The 25108-nt window shown below is 37.5% G+C and overlaps 1 protein-coding gene across 1 annotated transcript in view; it reads left to right on the top strand.

Moving 5' to 3' along the window:
- The window catches only part of LOC149553311 (Glycosyl transferase, family 35), a 98760-nt gene that overhangs the window by 59494 nt on the left and 14158 nt on the right, over positions 1-25108 (top strand). Inside the window, exons 6-7 of the mRNA XM_089788773.1 lie at positions 13406-13677; positions 13836-13953. Of these exons, the coding sequence (XP_089644899.1) occupies positions 13406-13677; positions 13836-13953 (390 nt within the window). The remainder of the gene's footprint in view (positions 1-13405; positions 13678-13835; positions 13954-25108) is intronic.

Raw genomic sequence — 25108 nt, 5'->3', positions numbered from 1 at the left:
AAGGAGGGAGAGGTGAGAGCATAGTCAACAACACTAGCACCCCCACAATGAGGCTAGTAGGTAAAGATCTCAGAACCAGGAAAGCAGGAGAGACCATTCAAGATCATAAGGCCAGATGACTCACAAAGTTGCAAAAGATGACGACCATAGCAGGGCACTGGTCCAAGAACATCCTCAGGAACACGTTGGAGTCCCATAGTAGTCGGATCAATCTCAATAGAATAGATGGAATTAGAGCCACGGTAAAAAATCAGAGTCTGGAGCTCTTTGGTCCTTGCATTGAAATTACCAAGAATGATGAAGTCACCCAAAGCAGCAAACTGAGAAATACTCTCCCTGAGGTCAACAAAAGAGTCTCCATCTTCGGTACCATGAATAGCATAATGGGAGGAAATTGGCGTGAAATAACAAACAACAATAAAGAAACCTCTCTGTCGATGACACTTACGGTCAATACGGACCCACATGAACTTAGCAAATGCATCTAAGTGGATGATAGAAGTACAACTGAAAATGGAATCTCTGATCAAACAAGCAACACCACCAGATCTACGGACCCCACCAGAAGCACACACTTCCTCTCTGCAAACAGATAACCACTGATATGCTGTAAACCCTAGAAGAGGACATACAGGGCTTTCATGGGTCTCAGTGATGACAAGTATATCAACGGATCCCACCGCATCATGTAAGAGACTAGGTAATGACCATAAAGATCCATTACCATTCTAGCAGTTAACAAGAAGAGAGCAAGTGGGAGTCTCCCTCTTGTCAGACTGCTGGTGAGACCATCATTTGGTCTTAACTTGTCTCTCTTCACAACCAGGAGGGGGAATCCCGAACAACTGCCTTGAGATTCCGAATGACAGCCCATTTACCTGCACGTCTAGCTTCCGCAACAATACCACGAGCATATTTCAACTTTGTCATTCGAGCCTTCGTGAGATCTTCATCTAGAAAAATCTTAGAAGGGAGAGAAAAAAGCTTCCTCTTAGCTCTAAGAGCACGGGGTCTTTCAGATAAATTAAGAAACCGAATGAAAAGAGTGTCACCGTGACCACTAGCAGTTTTCCAACAGAGTGTTGGAGATACCAAGCTGATCAATAAGAAAAAAGCGTCCAACAAAGAGAGGATAGGAAGTGGGAGGGAGACCACGGACTCGTAGATTGAGCCTACGGGCGTGCCTTACACGTTCATCCTCAATCTTCCCCTGAACAGTCTTATCTAAATTTGGTGAAGGTGCAGTAACAGCTAAGGCATTGCAGATAGAAGCCCAAGATTTTACTTTCTGTTCTGTATCTGAGATGAGAGAAGAGTGCTTTGTTGCCATTTCTATTTGCTGTATTTTTATTGTATCAAGCCCCTCAAACTGTTCTATGATGGATTCTAGATTCGTTCTTAACCCTGCTGTTTCAGAAGTAAAGGTATCAAAAAAATGCTTAATCTGAGAAGTGTTGGATCTTGCAACATATTTAAGCTCGGTGATGGCCTCATTTAGAAATTGAATTTGTTTTCTTAGCTCTTGATTGTTAGATTCTAGCTTTGAGACCCAATCTGAGAGCCTTTGATAGGTTAAAGGTTGTGATGCACCCCTAGTTATAGACGCCATTATTTGTAGAAGAATGGAAATCACAAATGAAGAAAAAAAACCCTAGCATGTAACAGTAAGCAGTAGTTAGCACTCAAAATTTGGCACCAAACCCTTCTGGCTTTGATAGGGAATCCGTTGTCGTAAAACACAGATTCTTAGGTCGCGCAGAAAGAATTTGTGGGAAACAAAACTTGTGATTGCACCAAGCATACTAATGACGACCATACATGGCAAAGGAGGAGGAGGAGGCATCACGCCAGGAATGACAGCAATACCCGAGCAAGGGCAAAAAAAAAAAAAAAAAAAACCTTAGCTTCAATGGCCGTTTAGAAATCTCTGCAACAAAAGTGCACGCGAGAGACATCCTAACGGCGGCCGTGAAGACAAACATCATAGGAGAAAGCATGGGAAAAATTGTAGGAGAAAATCGCGAGTTCAGGGGTCATTATTCTTTGCGATTTTTGGTGTTGTTGCCAGTAAAAAATTATCCATGGCAGTAGAAGACGATCAAAACCATAAAACTTCAGGCAGCCTCAAAGTGAAGAGCAATGTAGAGAGACTAGAATTGTGGGGTAACAATCACCAAAACTTCACAAACCCTCAGCCTAAAACCAAAAATAATAGATGTATATTCAAGATTATTCTCCTTAGACACGTAATTTACATTACAAGATATTGGCCAATTTTATATTTCAACACAATTGCCAAGAACTTCTCAGAATCTCAGACTCAACCCTTATACTTCAGCAAAGGCCACAAAATATCAAAGCCTTGAGATAAGATAAGATAAGATAAGACAATACATAATGTTCTAATCTTATTCACCGAGCAAGAGCTTTTCCCAGTTCCATCTCCTGTTAATATTCACCAACATTAAAATGATACAACACCACAGGAATGGTAAAGGAGAAAGCAAGAACCGTTTTCATGCATGACAATGAATTGTCATTGTGCGAACGGTTTCTTGATCCCTTTGTTGGAGACACCTCAGAACTTCTCCTAATCACATGCCATGAGAAATAGTAACCTTCCTGGTTGTCAATGGGAGTGATTATCATAGGTTGACGTGGAGAGAGGAAATGCCACATCCAAAAGAGAGAGCGGTGGTCATTGTGATATTACGCCAACATATGCATTAATAAAGGACTTAGCAGTCCATCAAAGTAACTTCAATATGTTCGCGTGCCTTTTATACTTGCTAAGATGCATTTGACTTGTACACGAACTACATACCTAGTTCTATGACAGTGATCAAATTGTTAGATTGGTTATTTAATTATAAAAGAATAAATAGTTACCAATCATAATAATCTTATTTGATGGCACATAATTTCATATAGAGCTAAAAATTTAACACTTCCTCTACAGAACCTTGCCAAATTTTTATTAAAATCTCGGTTGTAGTTTTATAATAACACTTAAAGACAAAAAATGGCCCAAATTAATTTCATTTTCCATTTCTTCACTTCTATTTTGCTGAGAGGGGGAAAATAGTCTTCCAAACACTTTTAAACTATTTCTATTTCTTCTATCGATTTGAAGTCGACTTGGGGCAGATTTGAAGTGGATTTTGAAGAGGATGACATCAATGATTTGGAGAGGCAGGCTATAGAGGAGCAGGTGGATTTGGTTTCACACTTGATGACATTGAGTTGAAGGAGTAGTCATTTTTAGTGTCGAGAAGCTAGAAGTAGAGCTACATCCAAGATGGAGAATGAGCCACAATCTGAGCTAGACATACCAAGTGAGGAAGCATAGTAATGCCTAGTGTAGACTTCTAGGACTAGACCCTCTAGCTCTACCTCTCCCTTAATTTTTACTAGAGCTAGGAAGAGGAAGATGTAATTGTAATGATGTATTTACTTTTAGTTTTACATAAATTATTTACTATTTTGCTTCCTTCCATGAGAATGCGATTTTGCACCTACTTTGTGTTTAAATATATCTAGACTAAGCTTGTTTCTTTTGTGTTCTTATTTATTGACTCATTGGATGCATCTTTTTATTGAATTTTGTAAAAGCAAATGCATTTCTAATTAAATTTAAGAAAATTTATAAGTTCCCAATATTTTTGCAGAGTTTTTATGATGAACTGGCTAAGTTTGCCCTTTTTTTCTAGGCCTTGACAAATTATTTTGCTTTGGTGAGTTTTCCAACTGTCTCCGAGTGCCATTTTCACAACCTCATGCTTCTCCTTATTCCAATCCATGCTCTTGAATAATGGTTGGGCACTTGGAGTCGTGTGTAACAAAAACTGAACCTAATATGGATTTATTACAAATCTGAGGCCCAATGCTCACAGTTGCAGTACCGCTAGTAGGAGGTAATGGAGAATGAAGATTTGAAGAGGCCTCTCTACCACAGTTTGTAATTTCTTCCATATGCCTCTTTTTAAATTCTTCATTTAAAATGCCTCTAAATGAGCTTGCATTTCGCATATAACATCCTAGGTGCTCTTTTGCATGGTTTAGAATCATGCCTTGATATATGTACAAGGTGATATTTCAATCAATTAATACCTCCCCCACTATATTTGACACTGCAATGCCAACATATAATTTCTTCTTTTGATCTGGGGATGGCATGTTTCCAAGTCTTGTCCCTTCGGACTCTAACATGGTTTACATTTGGGTTAAACTTAGGCCTATATGAACTACTCATAGGCTTAGATATTATGCTGCTATTTCAACATATCATAAATTTTTTTTAAAAATCTACAATAAAGAAAATCAAACGGTTTGGCTTCTTTTTATTTATAGGTAATGGGTCGAAGACTAGATTATTTATTAATTCATTATTATTATTTATTAAGATTAATTATTATTGTGTGTTAAACTCGAGAAGATTCAAATGCAAGACATCCCAGATAAGAGGTTCACAATTTACTATTGTGTTGTACGCTCTTGCCTCAAACAATAGGGCTTCTTACTTTTCGTGTTTTTCATCAACAAAAAATGAACAAGACTAAAACAATTTAAACAAAATGGAAATATGAATGTAAAATATTTAGAAAACAACACAAAAAATGTGACTCACCTCTTAAAATTTGCTCCAAAAATGAAGAAATGCACTTCAAATTTGTAGTGGCCTCCTCCAAATCCTTCATTCAACTCCTTTCAATGTCTGAATGCAAGCTACAAACTTGCACAGACAACTAACAATCAATATATGGGAGCCAATCAATTTGTTGGTCGATTTTCTAAAATCCTAATATTCTTCTCTCAAGCCCTTTTTACTCTTCCTTGTGTTTGCAAATGAAGGAATGGCCTTTTTGGGTTTCAGAGAAGCTAATAAAGAAAAACAGAAGTCAAAAGTAAACTTAAAAATGTCTTTTTTCTTTTTCTTTTAGTGACTGATTGCTGCAGCTAAGTCTCGCACTCAGTTCTCAGCAAGTCAGCATATACTTGGCCTAACTCGGTTGAGTCCGAGTCCACTTGGCTCTGGACTTGCAAAGTCTTGTAATTTTGGGCGTAGGTTCATTAGTGTTAGCAATCAAAGAAAAAATACAACTGAAATCTGACAATGAATAACTAAACCTAAACATTTACCGCCTGATTCACATATACCTCCTCCTCATCAAGTCCATTAGAAGCTTGTAGTTCTTCTTCTTCAAGGGGAGAAGTAATTTGAACTACCTCCCTATTTTGTCTGTCCTTCAGTTAGAGCTCAACAAAGGAAGCCTTCATCTCTTTGAAAATAACTCTTCTACTCAAGAACCTTCTTTAAGTATTCTTGCAAATAGAAGATGGTCCTGTAGAATTCATGTCTTCATGAGAATGTAGAAGATGAAAACAAAAAACTATTCGAGTGATAGAAACTCAGAAGATTGAAATTACCAAATCATGATATTGTTGTTGATGAAGAAAAGGTTGTTGGGAACCTAGTAGGACATTGGTAGATAATGGTTATATCCAAGAAGAATTTGAAACTTCATTATTTTTATAGTTGAATAACATGTATGTGAATGTACAGTCATGGGAAAATCCACAATTGTGCTGACATTGATCAGCACATAGCTTAGGAAGATACAGAGGATATTGGCACAGGCAGAATGCGAAAATACCAAAATCGTTTGTGGGCTTTCTCACCTGAAGAAGGTATAACACTATGCTTAATCCTTCTGACTTTGAATGTAAGGCACTTGGAGATCTTTCCAATGAAGCTGATGGATGATTCATGATTTCGAGCTACGAGTAGAAAGTTATGACTTTTACAAGTCAACTTAAAATTTTACATAATATTTCATAGTTTTCATTGTTCATAGTATTTAGAATTTACTTTGTAACTAGATAATATGTGGACTTCATCTCCAAGGGTTATTGGTGACCCTTGGGATCCATCAAACATTGTATAAACTACAATTTCGAATAGAATGGATCACTTTTTTGCTTGCAAGAATTTGTTGTTGAATTTTTTATTATTTTCAAATAAATCACAATACCTCATGCTTCATGCTAGGTATTGTAGCCCCAATTCTTAATTAGGATCAGTGGTATCAGAGCTTGTTCGCTCCTGTATGTCCCATTGTACATGGTTAGCTTACGAGAGGTTGGGATTGGGTACGAGAGATCCTTCAAATCATCTTCCTTTGAGATGCACACAGTCGCGGGTGGAAAAACAACAGGCTGATAGGATGGAAGAATCCTTCAAAATACTAGTGGATGATGCATTGAATAAACAACGTGAAGAACTGATGAAGCAGTTTTTCATGGATGATGACAAAACAAGAGTTGCAAGCCAATCCAAGGAATTCAGTATTTGGCAGGCAAACCCCATTTAAAGTGTAGGTAAATTTTGATATCCCAACTTTTCAAGGGAAAATTGATGTAGACGTTGTTGATGATTGGTAGTCCAAATTGGAGAGGTACTTTTATGTTAGTAATTTCTCAACTATTGAAAAAATCACCTTTGCCCTCCTCAAAGCTGAGAATCATGTGAAGTTTATGCAGCAACTAAAGAAGCTGAATTAGCTCAAGATGAACATGGATTTTCTGTGTTATTGGATAGTACACCAACATGAGAAGAATTTGTGGAGCATATAAAACAAGAAAATTACCTTGAAGATACCTATGAACAAAAATATATAAAATTACAATTACTCGGACAATAGAAGGACCAATCAATTCAGGAGCACATTAACATATTTCATTCTCTCTTTGTGAAGCTTAGTATCAAAGACTTAGAAAATCATCGAGTTTTGAAGCATAAAAGTGGTCTTCATAGATACGTTTAGAGTGAAATGGATTTCTTGAAAGTCCCGACCTTGTCCAGTGCTTTCAAATATGCATAAGAATTTGAGGAGAGCTCAACCAAAAAGGGAGTAGGGAATTCCCTGAACAACAAAGTGAAAGGTGAAGGTAGTAAGCTTGTAGAAAAACAAATAGCAAAGGAGCCATCTCCAAATTCACTAGCAAAGAAGACATGGGGTGTGAAGAAAATAGGGCAAGAATAAGGTATGTAGTGTGAAGTTCGCTCTTATAACACTAAGGATTGCAGAACTATAAAGAATTTAATGATGGAAACTCATAAAGAAGGTAATGAACTCAAGGTGATAGATTTTGGCAAACAAAAGGAAGATGAACAAATCATTTAGGCTGATCCATATGCCATAGTAGCCACTGCAAAGGTGTTTCTCAAGATGATGAAGATGGATTATTCCATTTACAAATGTGGGTAGGAGGAAAGGCTTTGCATTTTATTGTTGAATGTGGTAGTCAAAAGAATCTGATATCTGCTGAGACTGTAAAAAGATTGAATCTGAAGACAACATCACACTTACAGCCATATTCTATGGGGTGATATTCAAGTAAACAAGCAATGTTGTCTTTCATATTCCAAAAAACCTTTCAAAGATGAGGTGATCTGTGATGTAGATCCTCTTGATGTGTGTGATATCTTGTTAGGGAAGCCATACATGTATCAATGCCATGGGGTATATGAGTCTAGGTCATGAAGTCTGAAAATCAAATTGGGTGGACAAAAGTACCGAACATCAGAGGTAAGTCCTGCACACTCTGCATCTTGATTAGTGCAAAACAATGTAAAAGATTAATAGCCCAAACTAGTACATTTTTCTTCTCAATGATTCATCTTGAGGAACAAAACAAAACTATGTCTAATTCTCATGCAACAGTGGCATCACAACAAAACAACCAATGGATCAGATTTTAACAAAATACCAAAATGTATATGAGTTACCAACAGGGGTGCTCTCACACTGCCAAGTTAGACAGTATTGATTTGATACCAAGAACTCCATTGCCTAATGAGCTAGTATATAGGAGGCCAACATTAAAATGATGAGATAAAAAGGCATATACAACAACTGATTCAGAAAGGACATATCCGCCCAAGAGCATTCCCCTATGGTAGTCCAATTGTTCTTGCAAGTAAAAAGGATGGAAGATGGAGGCTTTGAATTGATTATAGATCATTGAATAAAATCATTCTGAAAAACAGATATCCAATTCCTCGGATAGATGATCTCTTGGACCAGCTTAGAGGGGCAAAATCCTTCACTAAAATTGATTTGATATATGGGTACCATCAAGTGCCAATTTATCCAGCTCATGTTGAAAGACTGCTTTAAAATCTAAGGAGGGATTATTCAAATGGTTGGTAATGCCTTTTGGGCTCACAAATGCTCCAACCACATTAATGAGGATGTTGAATGATGTACTAAGGCCATTTACTGATTCTTTTTTAGTTGTTTATTTAGATGACATTCTCATTTTCAACAAAACTTGGGAAGAACATCTGCAACATGTGGAACAAGTATTTTCTGCCTTGTAAGACCATGGACTCTATGCTAACACGGAAAAATGCTCTTTTGGTTGCAGAGTATTAGATACTTGGTTTATGTTATTGATAGTGAGGATGTTCATGTTGGCCCTGAAAACATACGAGTAATCAAAGACTGGCCTCCTCCAAGAAATCGCACAGAGTTGCATAACTTCTTGGGATTGACTAACTTTTGTTGTAGATTTGTATTTGGGTTTTCACATTTGTCTTGGCCTTTAAACCAGTCACTACGAGGAGTGAAAGCAAAGTTCAAGTGGACAGGTGCTCAACAACAACCATTCGAGGAGTTAAAACAGAGGTTATGTTCTGCACTGGTTTTATTTCTTCCTAATCAACAACAATCTTTTGAAATACATATTTATGCCTCAGAATATGCCCTAGGTGCAGTCTTCATGCAACATGTACATCCAATTGCCTACCATAGTGAGACATTTTCTGATACACTACGTAGGTATCCCACCTATGATGAAGAATTATATGCTATTGTTGAAGCTTGCAAGCAATGGAAGCATTATATTTTGGGAAAGGAAACTATCATCCACACAGATCACAAACCTTTTCAATTTTTGCAAACACAAGGTAAATTATAGAATGATAGGCACCAAAGGTGGTCAACTTATCTTTAACAATTTCATCTCAATATTCGTTATAAGAAAGGAAGCACCAATAAGGTAGCAAATTGTTTGAGCAGGCCTCCAATTGCAGGCATAAACATGGCATTAGAATCATGTGGTCACTGAACATAAACTTGGTCTCACTTGTATGGACATGATAATGAATTTTTTGATGTATATATTCAACTTGTGGAAGGCAAACATGTGAACGATCATTATTTGCAAGATGGAATGCTTTGTCACCTTGGTCAAATTTGTGTTTATGGGGTAGACCATAAGAAACTGATGTGGGAAGTTCACTATAGTAAGGTTGCAGGTCATTTTGGAATAGGTAAGACTACTGCTATACTTCAAAGATATTTTTACTGGCCAAAAATGAAAAATGTTGTGATAGCATACATTCAAGTTTGTACAACATGTACCATTGCAAAGCCTGGAAATTGTAAGATTGGTTTATATTTACCACTTCCTATTCTAGAAAAATCTTGGCTTTCAGTTTCTATGGATTTTATGTCTCGTCTTTCTACCACTAGAAAGGGGAATGATAGTGTATATGCTGTAGTAGATAGATTATCAAAGATGGCAGTATTGGTGGCTAGTAGAAAGGCAATCTTTGTAGAAGGAATTACAAAAGTCTTCTTTGAGAATGTTTGGGTTCATTTTGGGTTTACCAAAAAGCATCATCTCAGATAGAAATAGTTGGTTTCTCAGTAAATTTTGGTCTTCATTATGGGCAATGATGGACACAAAACTAACAAAGTTCACTACATGTTATCCTCAAATAGATGGTCAAACAAAAGTTGTCAATTGAATGATTATCCAGATTCTTCATATGTAGCCTTACATATGTATAACATAGCTACAATAGGGCAATTCATAGTTTAACTGGGCATAGCCCATTTCAACTCGGTCTTGGATATCAAATTTTAGCCCCTATAAATGTTAATATACCAGTTATGCAACCTGATTTGGTACCATGCTTGGACAAGGAGAAGGACAAGGCAACAAAGTTCATTGATAAAATTCATCATCTATGGCAAAAAGTTGACGAAATTTTGGAGCAGACCACAAAGAAGTATGAATAGAGGCATGATGAGCATCAAACTCCTCATAATCTTCAGGTTGGGGATAAGGTGTGGTTGCTTTTTCAGAAGGAACGATTGCAAGGTCCTCGTAAAAAGCTTCACCTTCTTTGCTGTGGTCCATATAAGATCATCAAGAAAGTTGGTGAAAATGCATTGAAACTCAACCTGCCTCTCTCTTCTTGGGTATCCATCTAGTCTTCAATGTAGAACTTCTAAAGCCTTATTTTCCTCTTGGATATTGCGGAAATTGCCGAGGAAATCAGTCATACAAAGCTGAATTCAAAAGCTATTAATCCACTCCAAAGTGATCAAATTGTGGAGGTTGTCATGAAGAATTTGAGGAACTAGACTATCTATTTGTACCATGTGGTGAAAGCAGGACAGTTTGTTCATCAAGGCAGGTGGCTTTTACATGAGCAAATCTAGCTTCATTTTCCCAATTTGTTACAAAGGGTGGATGAAATGGGGCCCATTTCCTCTCAAGGGGGAAGGAATGACTAACACATAGTTCGGGAAGATGCAGAGGATTTTGACACAAGCATAAATGGGAAAATATCGGAATTGAATTTTTTGGTCTTTTCTATGTTTCAGTATTTTGATTTTTTGGAGGTCTTTGGAGCGAAAAAGGACTTCGCCACCTCATGAAGGTGTAGTGCTATGCTTAATCCTTCCGAATTTGAATGTAGAACACTTGGAGATCTTTCCAACGAAGTAGATGATTCATGATTTCGAGCTAGGAGCAGAAAGTTATGACTTCAAGAAGTAGGCTTGAAATCCTACATAATATTTCATAATTTTTATAGTATTTAGAACTTATTTTGTAATGAGATAATATGTGGAATTTTCATTTTCATCTCCTAAGTATACTGGTGACCCTTGGGATCCAACAAACTTCATATAAACTGCAATTTCGAATAGAATGGATCACTTTTTAGCTTGCAAGAATTTGTTGTTGAATATTTGATTGTTTTCAAATAATCACAATACTGCAGGTTTCACTCCAGGTATTGTAGCCCAAACTCTCAATAAATTCTCAATTCAGATCAGACATCTACACATTTGTGATTTCATCCTGACATCTAGCTCCAATTACTTGAACTCCCTGCCTCCCAATGACTAATAGCTCATTTGCAACGATCAATCTTCTTAGAGGAAAGCCTTCCTTCCATTTCAAATTTTCAGTTAATCTACCTCACAAGAGGGGCTCGCCCCCGCCCTTACAGTAGTAGGGAGGGAAGAAGGACAGTAGTTGAATCCTTAGAATAGTAGTGCCTTCAGGTTGGAGATTGGCTGGTTACTACAGTGGTATACATTGCAAATGTCCAAGAAGGAACATGAAACAAAAGTACACAAAAGAACATAAAATTGGGCATTTGGATTGGTAAAAAGACTACAAGGTGAGCTAAATGGATCCTAAAACATGCTATAGAAATGGATACTAGAATATGTGAAATTCGTAGTGTCAAAATTTCAGGCTATGCAATTTTTAACATTATATTTTGTCCCCACTTTAGTGGGCCTGTGCCACTAGGTGATAAAGCCATGATCAGTCACAAAAAAAAAAAAAAGATCTGTAGGATAGACAAATAATCTTTGTGAGGAACCCAATTTTCTAGGGTAGGATATCCAAAAAAATGTCAAAAATATAAAAACATAAGGATTGCTACACAATCATGTTGAAACTCATAAATTCTGCAAAAAGCACATGTCATCACATCATAAATAATGTAACATATGCATAACACAGGAAAAACTAGAAAACACATATTGACATAAAATTAGAAGAGAATCGTAACGACCTAGATGGAAAGGTTTTCTAGCATGCTCCATTGCTATAAAATGGGACATAAGCCCAATATGCTTTGTTGTTAAGAAAAATATAAATATGTTTCTTGGTCTAGCATGCTTTGTTGATAGGAATTGCATTATCTCACTACAAATCATATGTACTAGTCTTCCTTGTTGGTGATGCATATGTAAATACGATACCAAGGATTACATTTGCTAACCTACTCTACTGTTTGGCAATTTTAATAAAGGTGGTCATTTCCAAGCATTTTCAGTATTTGGAAGCACAAATTCTTGATTCTAGGAAAACATGCAAAAATTGTAATGTCCCTTTCTTGTATCACCTTGTACTTTGCCCTATATTCACACACCCAAAAGGAAAAAGAGTTCAATATGTCTAGAGATAATACTTAAGAATAAGATGAGATAAGTCTACTTACAAACCCCACAACCAAGCTAGACAATAATGTAGATTAAGCCCATGAGATACATCCATTTGGTAATGCTGCAAATTTGGGAATGAGCAAATAATGATGATCAAGATAATGTTGATGTCATTGTCAAAGTGAAAGAACAATGAGGTAGCAAATGTATGCTATGTGTGCACTTGAGAGGCAATCACCACGCTTTTAAATTTAGGACATGTGATGAAGTGGCTAGCACAAACAAGGAGAGTGTGTACTTGAAGGGAGACAACCAATTTTGAAGTTACAAAAAATGGGGCGGTGGGAAGTGTGTCATTGGAGATGTATCCCTTGTTAAAATGTTGTCATAAAGAAAAGTGGCTGATACAAGCAAAGTTTGTGTTAGCAAAGATTTTTCTCATTTTGAAGTTTGTCAGATATAAAAATTGTACATACAAGCGTGTACCTATTAATGTTTGGCCATTTGTTACTTAGGTTTTCCAAAAAGTGGCTTATGTAAACTAAAAATTTGCCAAAACATGAAAGAGAGAATTGAAAAGTGTTGTAGCTTGCATGGATATGTAGTTTATGATGATTTTCAATGATAATCATCATAAATTCATAGTGCATATTACAGTTATCAGTTAGTTGTATAGGAAACAAGTCCACAACATTGGGATTGGGAAGTTTCACAAAAATGGATTTTGGCAATGATGAAGACCTGAGCCTGCTGAGGAATTCAAGTCTCAATCGTTGTAATGGGAATTAAAAAGACTCTATGAGCATATGGTCAGCTTGTGAGATAATTGGAATGCCTCTCCAAGAGGGCTTGAAAGTTGCTGAGCTTTTAAAGATTCGCCCTATTTACAGAATTGTTAAATTGGAAACTCTGATATAATTGCATCTAAAAATGTTTTTATTTGTTACAATGTAGTCCTAGAAGTGAACAATGTTTGAATCTTCCTTTTATCTAGTTTGATGTAGTGAGTGCAATTTTCATTGTCTATTTATCAACTCTTTCTGATTGAAAAAGGTCTTCTTAATGCTGTGGTTCCTAGTTAATACCAACATTTGTAGATTCTATAAGATATTTCTTGACCATGATTTTCTTGAATGCTACAGATTTGTTATGTGTTGTATCCTGGAGATGATTCTACAGAAGGAAAGATTCTCCGTTTGAAGCAACAGTATACTTTGTGCTCAGCTTCTCTTCAAGACATAATTTCCTCTTTCAAAAGACGTTCTGGACCTAATGTGGACTGGAGACAGTTTCCAGAAAAGGTTGCAATTCAGATGAATGATACACATCCAACATTGTCTGTATTGGAGTTGATCCGTGTTTTGATTGATGTAGAAGGTTTGCCTTGGGATGAAGCCTGGAATATCACTCAACGGTAGGTTGATGTTTCCTGATCTTGATTGTAAACTGTTGTACATTCACCTACTTGTCTTGCTCTATTGCAATCATGATAACTTGTTCAAATATATATATTTTGCAAGCGATGGTTTTGGAAGGAATTCCCTTTTATACATTTACATTTTTATATTGCAGAACATTGGCATACACAAATCATACAGTGCTTCCTGAAGCATTGGAGAAGTGGCCTTTGGCGCTTATGCAAAAACTTCTTCCAAGACACATGGAGTTAGCATATAAGATTGATGAATTGGTATGATGTATATGTTCTTAAACAAAATCCCTCTGAATTGCTTCATTTGGTCTTGATCTCAAATAAACTGAATAGTTTCTTGCTAATGCATAATTTAGGATTATCTTGGTGTACGTCACCATGACAAGGCTTCTCAAATTGCAATCCACCCATCAGCTGTGTTCATGACAATTGTTTTCCTCCTCTTTTCTATTTCATACTATGTGCTAATCTTTTGATGCCAAAATAATGTGGTAAAAGACTCTTTTACCGTCTGATATTGTTTTTTGTTTATTTTAAGTCTTGTGAATGGTTTCAGAAAGTAAAAGTATTGTAAGTAATGTCTGACAGAGAGTAATATGAGTCATAAAGGCACTTCCTCTTGTTCATTGAGTACTGTGAGCATAGTTATCTCCATTTTCATGAACCAAATGTGAGTAGTTTCAATTTTCCCATTGATTGTGTTATGTTTATGGGTATACAAAGATTTATACATGTGAGTGCAGACTGCCATATTCCAACTGGGTTTTGGACCAGAAATGATCATGAATGTTCAATTCTTGGTGCCATATTTTGCGTTGCCATGAGATGCAATGGTAATAGGGCTGTAGGAGCATATCTTTGAGCCCTGAGGGGACACTAAGCAATTCAAATCTATATGCGTCTAGGCATTCATAACTCTTCATACAGACAACTTTCTCATGTTTCACAAAATTCTATTTCAAATATCTTGAGCACTTTGCTAGAAGACTTTATTAGAAAGCTACAATATCTTTCAGGTTACGTTTGGAGCCTGAAATTATCAAAATTTCAGATTTGATAAAAAATTTCTTATGTAGCATCATTGACCCTTTTAGGTCCCCAGCCCAACAGCCTTATTTGGATTCTCAAGGAGCTCATTTCATAAACCTGAGTAGTACCAACTACCATTCAACTTGATCCCTGTTTACTTATGGAAGAGATTCCAAGAACTTAAGTAGTAGCAATTACCATTCAACTTGATGCCCATTTACTTCATTGGAAGAGATTCCAAGAACCTTTGTAGCAACTAGCATTCAACCTGTAAAAGTTTTCCACTCGTTATAAGGTTGACCAAACAGAAAATATACTGCACATAAGTTGCTTGAAAGAATGATGATCTAGATACAAGGTACTTTTCATCTAAGGAAAGTCCACATATCCTAGAATTAAGTGCCTTTTCTAGCTTAGCTTTCACCTTATCAAATTTGGCTTGAACATCCATTGCATTAATAGGAGAAGGTTCTTACCCAATTCCCTACAGACTGGCAGGAAACCGCTCTGATACCACTGTAATGAGCCTATCCATCTCTACTGGCTATGCTGAAGAAGTGTAATGATGTTTTTTGGATTTTTATGTTTTTTGCTTTTTTGTGTTTCTTGCAAATATATAGTTTTTTTTGAATTTTTCACAGAGTATGAAATACTAAAATCAACAATGAATAATAACTATGCAAAATCAGAATTCCCAAGAATCTCAACACTAGAATTCAGTTCTTTTATTTTTAGAAAATTTACAAACATGAAAGAATAAGAACCTGTATATAAAGTGGATTATTCAATGCAGCTGAATTACCACAATGGGCATGGATGTTTGAATGCCCGAGTGCAATTCACACTTCAGAAAAGCTGGGCGCTTCCTTCAGCTTCAAAACACCAGACTCTTCCTCTCAAAATCAAGTTTGCTGGTGCCTAGAGAGACACCGCAGCAGGTCTGTGTGTAGGGAAAATGCAGATGCCAAGATTGGCATTGAAATCTCAGAAAAATACCGATGCCAGTAGTGGTGTTTAAAGTTTTCAACCACAGGTCGGAGGAATGATGGATGCCTGTTAATGGTGTTGGATATTGCAGCCATGGGCCTTAGGAATTAGCCCCAATTTGCAATGCCAAACTCAGAATTCAATAATGCCACCAATTTGTGAATGCCACATGAGGAAATCGTCTCAATCTGAAATGATGTAATGGCCTTCTAATCACAGAGACAACAGTCAGAAGGCTGTAGCAATTTTTCACAAATTAAATCTCTTGACTGGTCGCTCAAATCAGATAAAATAACCAGTCACAATTCACTATACCTCAACAGTGAAGTGGAATAACAATTCAGTCTTGCAAACCCTCAGGAAATATCAAAAGAAAATAAACAATGATAGGATGATCCTTTCTCTCAAATGGAGTCATATTAATAACTAATTGTGCAATTCAACTTCTTGATCACACTTATCACTTAAGAGGCTTCAAACATCAAATTATAACATGAAATAACATAAAGTACCTTTATAATAATGAAAGCCTCATAAGCAACTTAATAAATATGAACTCCATGAATAATAGGCTCAATCAAATGCAGATGACGACCAACCAATTGTGCCACAAGCTATACTGCCAAAAATAGCAATCACCCAAAACTAGACTTATTGTAACTAGCAAGTTTGCCTCACAGACCCTCAAAACTCATTGTCAGCTCGCAAGGGCCACAATGATGAACTTACCAACCTGAGCTACGGGAACCTACTAAATCGGTGACATTACAATCCTCCCTCCCCAAGATTTCTTGACCCCAAGCAATCACAGTTTGGGGTGCTGAAGTATATCCTCAGGCTCCCAAGCGACATCCTTGTCTAGAAGTGCCTTCCACTTAACCAAAAACTCTCTAATAGTACTCCACAACTGTCTCTCCATGTATCAAGAATCACCTGAAGGATCAACTCAAGCCTTCCCTCACCATCCAACATGGGTAAGATAGGAGATGGATGTCGGCCTAATGAAATGTGGAACACATTATGCACCTTGCTATCCTTTGGCAATTCCAACTCATATGCCACCTCACCAGTGCACCTCACTATACAGAAGGGACCATAATACTGGGGCTTGAGCTTCTCAATTCCATTCTTTTGATGGAAGATTGTTTGACTGTAGCATCAAGTAAGCCATATCTCTCACCTGAAAGGAGCGAGAAGTCCTCCTTTGATCAGCATACTGCTTTTGCTGATTCTGCACCCTCTGTATATTATCTCTCAAAGTGCTCATAATGTCCTAACTATCCTACAACAGATCCCCTGTACTGGGCACTCTACTATTGCAACAAAGAAAATCCATAAAGCTAGGAGGATCATATTCGTACAAAGCTCTGAATGGTGACATCTATATAGTCATATGATGAGTGGATTTATAATAGTACTCACATAGATGAATCCACTTACCCAAGTCCTCTGTTGTGAAGAAACATAGCTCTGCAAATAGCCCTCTAGCCACTTATTCACAATCTCAGTTTGGACATTAGTCTGAGGATGGTAGTTGGTGCTCAAAGTTAACTCTATCCCATATAGTCCAGATACCTCCTACCAGAAGTGACTCATGAATCGCTTATTGCTGTCACTCACTATATTCTAGGGTAAACCATGCAACCTAAACACCTCCTAGAAGAACAACTTTGCTAGTTGAATTGTTGAATATGTAGTGGCAATGGGGAAAAAGTGAGCATATTTGGTGAGACATCCACCACCACATATATACAATCACGACCTTGGGCATTCTTCAAGCCCACAATGAAGTCCATAGTTAAACTCTCCCACTTCCGCTCAGGAATGAGAAGTGGCTGCAGTAACTCTGTAGGATAAATATGCTCCTATTTGTTCTACTGACAAACAAAGCACTCTCTAGCATACCACAACACATTTGTCTTTACACCCTTCCATGTGAATCTCTCTTGGATCAATCTGTAGATTTTGAAAAACCTGAGATGACTAGCCAATGGTGAATCATGAAAGGCCAAAGGATAATCTCTATGATACGGTGATACTTGATCCTGGGACAAGATAAATCCTCCCCTTGTAAATGATCAACTCATTATGTAGGGGTATAACTGCTATCCTGAATACTATCGTTCACAATACCAGTTGCCTATTGATCCTTGGCATACTCTGTAATGTCCCCTACTTAATGTGACCATCAGGGTCAATAGATTAGCCTATGACAGGAGCTTCTGTAGGCTAATGAAGTAGTTAGGGAGCTCATTTGGCAATATTTTCAGGAGTTACTAACTTTAGTAAGTCAATGGGAGTCAAGTGATATGGAAATTTCAGGTGTTCTGCTTGGTAGATTTGGTTGAGCTCTTTCCAATGAGCTATCATACATGGTATTCTGAGTTCGACTCTTATGTGATTTTAATGCCGAAGTTAATTTACTTTATTATAAAGTGATAATTAAATAAAAGACTTATCAATTAAGTCACTATTATAAAGTTGTTTTAAAAGGGTGTTTCCCATTTATCCCACAGTGCTTATGCAAATAAAGTCAACTTCTTGGGGGGCTTTATATTCTCTTGGCTGGAATGAGTTGGGGCATGCTTGGATGATATTATTGTTATGCTATTGAATTTTTGGGAAATCTAATTGTTGAGCTTGGAGAACGAAACCCCTCTTTGCTAGCATTCTCTTCGCTATTGAAAGACACAACCAGGAGGATTATTGGGTGTTTTCATTCAAGAAACACAGTGGGATTTATTGGTGATTTTACACATGATTCAAGAGCTCTGAAGTTCAGGTAATGCAGCCCTGAATAGTGTTTTCTACAGTGCGTGTGAACAATGTTTTGCTACAGTGCACATGAACAATGCTTTTGCTATAGTGCACATGAATAGTGTTTTGCTACAGTGCGCATGAATAGTGAAATTGCTACAGTGCTGTGAATAGTGCTGCTACAGTGCGCAAACAGTGTTGCATTGAGTTTTCTTGCCCACCCTTGCCGGTTAAAAGTTGGGATGCTGTCATTTCATCTATAGATCACTACTTTTAGGTTCCTTCCATCATACTGTTCATTTTAGGCATTGTAATTGTTAAATACCAGTCTGAATATTTGTTGCAGCCTATAAGGCAATTGTATGTAAACATTTCTATTGCAAAATTAATTTTTTATCAGCAAATACGGAGGTTCTAGACTTTGCATATTTATTGTTGTATGTTGCTAAGTACTTGTCAAAATGCCATGTTGAAAATAACACTCTAATTGATAATACTTAGTAGTTTGCAAGTCTCTTCAAAAAAACAAAAAGGGGGTGGTTATTACATACTCGGCTATGATCAGGTGCCTCTAGTCCTCTAGAATCTTAGTAATCAAGCATAAGTGGGGTCTCCGAGAAGGGGTGACGACTACAAAATTATGTGTACCCTTTATGTAAGAGATCAAAATCATAGGACTGCAATTTACTAACCCACTTCTGTTGTCTCTCATTCAGGTCTCGTTGACCTAGGAAATGCTTTAGGTTGTTATGGTCTATCTTGATACAAAATTTGCCGCCAACCAAAGATTGTCTGCACTTGTCTAAAGCATGCATGATGGCCAACATCTTGTCATAGACACTAAATGACCTCTTAGAACCTCGTAGCTTCCTGCTCTCAAATCCTATGAGATGTCGATCCTGGGATAATACTGCTCCAATACCCTCACTCAAGGCATCATAATTCAACTCAAACGACCTCGCAAAACATGGCAAAGCTAAAATAGGGCATGAACACATAATAAACTTGAACTCCTCAAAGCACTCCTATGCCTGAGGAGCCCACTCAAAAGCACCCTTACATGTCAAATCCGTAAGGCAAGCTGCATGTCTAGAGAATCCCACCACAAATTTGTGGTAGAAAGCACAAAGTCCAATGAATCCTCTCAACTGTGTCAGGTTCTCTGGTGTAGGCTACTCTAAAATAGCATGAATCTTGTCAAGATCGACGTGTACATCCTTTGCACTGATGATATGACCCTAATATAGCAGCTCTATCATGCCCAATGCACAGAATCCTTGGCATACAAAGAAGCCTTGTCAAGAATATCCAACACCGCATCGAGATGTGCTACATGATCATTCCAGGTCTTATTATAAACAAGGATGTCATCAAAGAATACCAACACAAACCTCTATAGCTGAGTGTGCAACACTCGTTCATAGTAGACTGAAAAGTGGTTAGGGCATTCGTCAAGCCAAAAGGCATGACTAGAAACTCAAAGTGGCGACAATGACATCTGAATACTATCTTCTCCACTTCCTTCTCTCTGACCCGAATATAATGGTACCTTGATCTCAAGTCAATCTTGGAGAAGTACTATGCCCCATGCATCTCATTAATAAGCTTATCGATCCAAGGGATAGGATACCGGTTCTTAATAGTCCTCTTATTAAGCATTCAATAATCAATACACATCCTAAGTGTACCATCCTTCACCAAGACAACTGATGAAATGAAGGGAGACTTACTTGACCTAATGTGTCCCACAACAAGAAGCTCTTGTATCGTCTTCTTGATCTCATCCTTAAGCCACTTTGAGTGTCAGTAAGGTGTACTCATAATGGGCTTTATGCCCTCCTCGAACTCTATGATGTGCTCAATCCCTCTATCAAGTATCGGTCAGGTGGTAAATCACTAAACACTTTGGAGTGTTTAGTCCTCAACTACTATATGTTAGGGTGGTAGGAATGCTTAACTGTATTGTCTAATGTAGGCATCAACCTGCACTTTGCCACCCAATCAATCACATTCTCATAACGAGCCTAGTGTTGCATGCATCTAGAAGAAATCAGATCATCATTTTTGATAACCTTAAGGATCTGTGCTTTGCCATCCTTGATGAATCTCATCTTCATCCTCTTTGTATTGATATAAATATTTTTAAGTGTATGCAACCATCCCATGTCGAGAACTATATCTGTGCTGCACATATCCACCACATAGAAATCTGCCTTAAATGCACAAGCGTTGAGCTTCACTGGAAGCTCAGAAACCATCTTGTTACACCTAAGGATGTAACCATCTACCATTCAAATTTGTAATCCCTCAAAACCCTCAATTTGAATCCCCTCCTGGCAACCAAACGAGAATCAATGAAATAATGTGTGGCACCTCTATCAAAAAGTTCAGTCACCCGCTGCCCTGCCAAGAGTCCATGCATCCAGAAAGCTCCTTCCTTTCTCATGCTAGAAAGGTAGGCAACCTTGAGGTGGGAATCATCCACCTCGTCATCATCATCACCTGTAGCTCTATGTGTATCATGATCATAATCACTTCGCTGTCCTGAAAAATCAGAATTAATCATAGAACCACTCCATCTTATTCTTGTCCTTAGGCTTCATATGGAAATCATGATTAACATCATACGGTCCCCTCCAATTAAAACACAATTTTTCCTCAAATCATTTTTAGTTTCTTGATCTAATGGGGCTACCATGGGATGCTTAGAATCTGATTTATCTTCTTTCTTAGGAGCTGCCCTGCCACAAGATGAGTTAGAAGGCTTCGAGGAAAACTTGCCTCTAGGTGTGGATGCCTCTAGATGCCTAGCCTTCTTCATAGCCCCCTGAAAGAAAATGGGTCTAAGAACTTAACCCATCCCCTGAGTGGCTCAACCAGATGCTCTATGAAGAACATAACTCTCCTTTGCTCAAATATATCATACACCATCACTGAAAGCCTTTAGAAATCACTGATGAAGTTCTCCAGTCCACCTATTTGCCTGAGTTGAGCTAACTCTGGGAAATACACTTTGGGATCCTTCCAATTGAAATGCTCTATTAGTCTATCCACAAACTCCTAATAGGAAGTAATCTGATCATGAGATAATGAAACCAATTTGTGATACCACCAGTCATGAGAAACTCCATCCAGATGAAGCACCACAAATCTAATAGCATCCTCCTTAGTCATAGGATAAAAAGCTAGATAAGCATCGAGCTTGTGGACCCAAGCTCGAGCTATCACTCTACCACTACCATCAAAATGCGCCAAAGTCATCTTACTAGCTACCTCTCGCAAGTCAAATTGCCTAGGCCTCTGTATATTAGGTGCAGGCCTAGCTCTAGAATGCTCCTGCTTCTATGTCATAAATCTGTCAAAATTTAGGTTCTGTTTGATGGCTTGCATAAGAACATCCGACTCAGCAAAATGTGCAACCACACCATCCGCAAAAGGTGTGGTCTCAATCTCGATACTAATTGCATCTACCTCAAGTCTCAAAAATGTAGGCCTTTGTGGCCTATCATATGCACCAATGTAACCAGTCCTATCGATCTTGTCATGAATCTTGACCCGGTCCTTTGCTCTAATCATCTCACTGGCTCTAAACTTGTCATCTACTTGAGACATGTTTGAGCTGACAGAATTGTCTCGAGTACCCCTCTCCCTACTCCATCCTCTAGGGAATGCAATCCGTTCTCGAGTGTCAGAAAGTTGCTGCAACACTGCAACATGGTGTTGTCCAACTGCCACATCTCTAAAATTCTCGATGGAGCCAAATTGTTATAGGTTAGCATTTCCATATTTTATCCCCCTTTCACGTTCTTTCATTCTAGATTTCATCATTTTTTTGTTGCCTTCAAGATTAGATCTTTTTGTGCAACCAATCAATGATTTGCAGTACCCACATCTTCTATTTTGATTATAGTGAAGAATATATCCAAAGCAAGAGGTCTAATTTTCCTGCAAAGAATTCAAAGATATGATTGAATTATTACCGAGGCGTGAGTATAAATACATCATTTTGAACATAAGAAGATCATGACTCAACATATATTTGATCATAAGATTTCGCTGATTCATCCCACTTCAAGAGTTTGGTTCTTTATGAATGCTCTGCTTAAGGAACATGGTTGGATGCCATTAGTTCCAAATATAATTTCAGAATCTCCACTTAGCAATATGAAAGGGTGATAGCAGTGACTGAGAGGCAAGCAATTAGGAATCCTGTTGGGGTTTTCATCAACAGAAGCAAGATGTTGATATTTAAGTCTGGGCTTACATCAGAAACATCACAAATACCACACATAGAAACACAACTTTCCTATTTCCCAACAGATACTAAGCAAGCTGGGCGGAAATGTTAAAAGAAATCTACATCTCATATTGTTGCATGGCAGAGTATCTGTCCTACACAAAAAGGGGATGACAAAAGAAGTGAGAGATGCATATATACTACATAACACACATATTGTATAGAAACATGGATCATATGTACAGCTAAAAAAGTAAAAGCAAAAACATCACAAATACCACACATAGAAACACAACTTTCCTATTTCCCAACAGATACTAAGCAAGCTGGGTGGAAATGTGTAAAAGAAATCTATATCTCATATTGTTGCATGGCAGAGTATTTGTCCTACACAAAAAGGGGATGACAAAAGAAGTGAGAGATGCATATATACTGCATAACACACATATTGTATAGAAACATGGATCATATGTACAGCTAAAAAAGTAAAAGCGGAAACATCACAAATACCACACATAGAAACACAACTTTCCTATTTCCCAACAGATACTAAGCAAGCTAGGCGGAAATGTGTAAAAGAAATCTACATCTCATATTGTTGCATGGCAGAGTATCTGTCCTACACAAAAAAGGGATGACAAAAGAAGTGAGAGATGCATATATACTACATAACACACATATTGTATAGAAACATGGATCATATGTACAGCTAAAAAAGAAAAAGAAGTTACAGAAATGGACAACATGAATAGAATGCCATGGTTGCTAGCTAGTAAACATGACAACCCATGTCACCTATTAAGAGCGTATAACAAGAGGATTCAGTTTTAATGCAATTTGGAAGCCGTGATATTTTAAATATCAAAATGTGCTATCATGAGAATTTGAACCACAGGTAAAAAGCACATGCATGTGACCCTGTGATCCAAAATCCTTACCGTGAACTCACAGAATGCTTGGAGACCTGATTTTCAAAACTCTTCAAAAGGCTGTAAGGAAGGAGGCGTATTTGTTTAATGTTTATTGCACCCAATGCTAGCGGCTTACAAAGAGACCAGATCGAATATGCACAGGGCCAGAAAATATGATGATGAAGGAACACGAATGGTGTTATTTCAAGGGCCCCAATAAAGTTAAAATCAATATGAGATTGTCAGAGAGCACTCTATTTTAGGATTTCTTTGAGCACATCATCACTACGTTGATTGCTATTTAGAATAATGTGCTCGATAGTGGAGATTTTGGTGCCCACTTCTCAGAAGGTCGTCTAAGCATGGAATTTATGTTTCTATTGCTATTCATTACTCAGTAATTTATATCTAACGATGCTTTGCATTTGGTGCAGGTCTATGGAATTATACGTTGGAAAAGGAGCAACTTAAACAGATACAAACGAATTGATAACCAACAGTAAGTGGCGATCCTATAACGGGAGAAGCTGACTCTATTCCCTTGCTTATTCCTGACAACACTCTGAGGATTGTGTCGAGTATAATGATGATTGAGTTTGGAGGTTTGTGCACTGTGTTCCAGAAGTTTGATTGAAAAGAGCACAGGTTTCTCTGAGGAGAAATAATTATCCTCCATCCCCATCGATGATGTTGAGGAAGCCACAGGGTACTGACCGCACGAAGGGGACTCCAGCTTGAATTAGAATAGATTATATTGATTATTTCCCATTCAAAAACAATTGCTCCATCCCAATGGTTTTTGGTATTTGCAAGACGTAAGTTGCTCTCTAGGATCTGGAGTTTTCCTTGAGGTATATCGTCTCAGAAGAACACGTCCAGAGAACAAGAATACTTTTGCTGATTGGTGGCATATAAACACAACACCGTAAAGATTAACTAATTGATGACACTCAATCCTATGTTTAGTAAAGCATTGACCTGGGAGAGTGTTGATTAAACCACATTCCTGAATTGTGGAATTGAAAGGGTCAAATGATGTGGCATCTGGATGTTAAAAGTGCCTAGAATAGTTTTTCTGTAAAGGGTTGTTATAAATTCTAAATTAACTTGTTGCAATAAGCATTTCGAGAATGCTAACAAATAGCTACTAGTTGGAACTATAATTTGCAAAATATTGAAACATATGAGCCTGATTAGTTAGTCTTGAAAGGATATGTTGTTTTGTGAAGAGATGAGTACCTCTTCAAACACTTATAAATATAAGATGTAAATCAAATGAAAGAGATACAATTCATACAATACTGATAATTCTCTTATGCAAAAAGATTTTTTACATACAGATTGGATTTATCACATTCTCTCATTAGAAAAGATTGAGTTTTACATTAATCCGTGGGTGTGAATCATTGATAGCATTGAGCAGATATTGATGTGCAATATTGAAGGGAATTCAGTGGAATGATTATTAGGTATAGGTGTCTCCATTGCTTTT

This window comes from Cupressus sempervirens, chromosome 6, assembly GCF_028749045.1.
Source record: "Cupressus sempervirens isolate cs-2001-9-10 chromosome 6, ASM2874904v1, whole genome shotgun sequence".
In the NCBI taxonomy this organism is placed as follows: Eukaryota; Viridiplantae; Streptophyta; class Pinopsida; order Cupressales; family Cupressaceae; genus Cupressus; species Cupressus sempervirens.
Note: the sequence above shows the minus strand (reverse complement) of the source record. Positions and strands in the feature narration are given on the sequence as shown.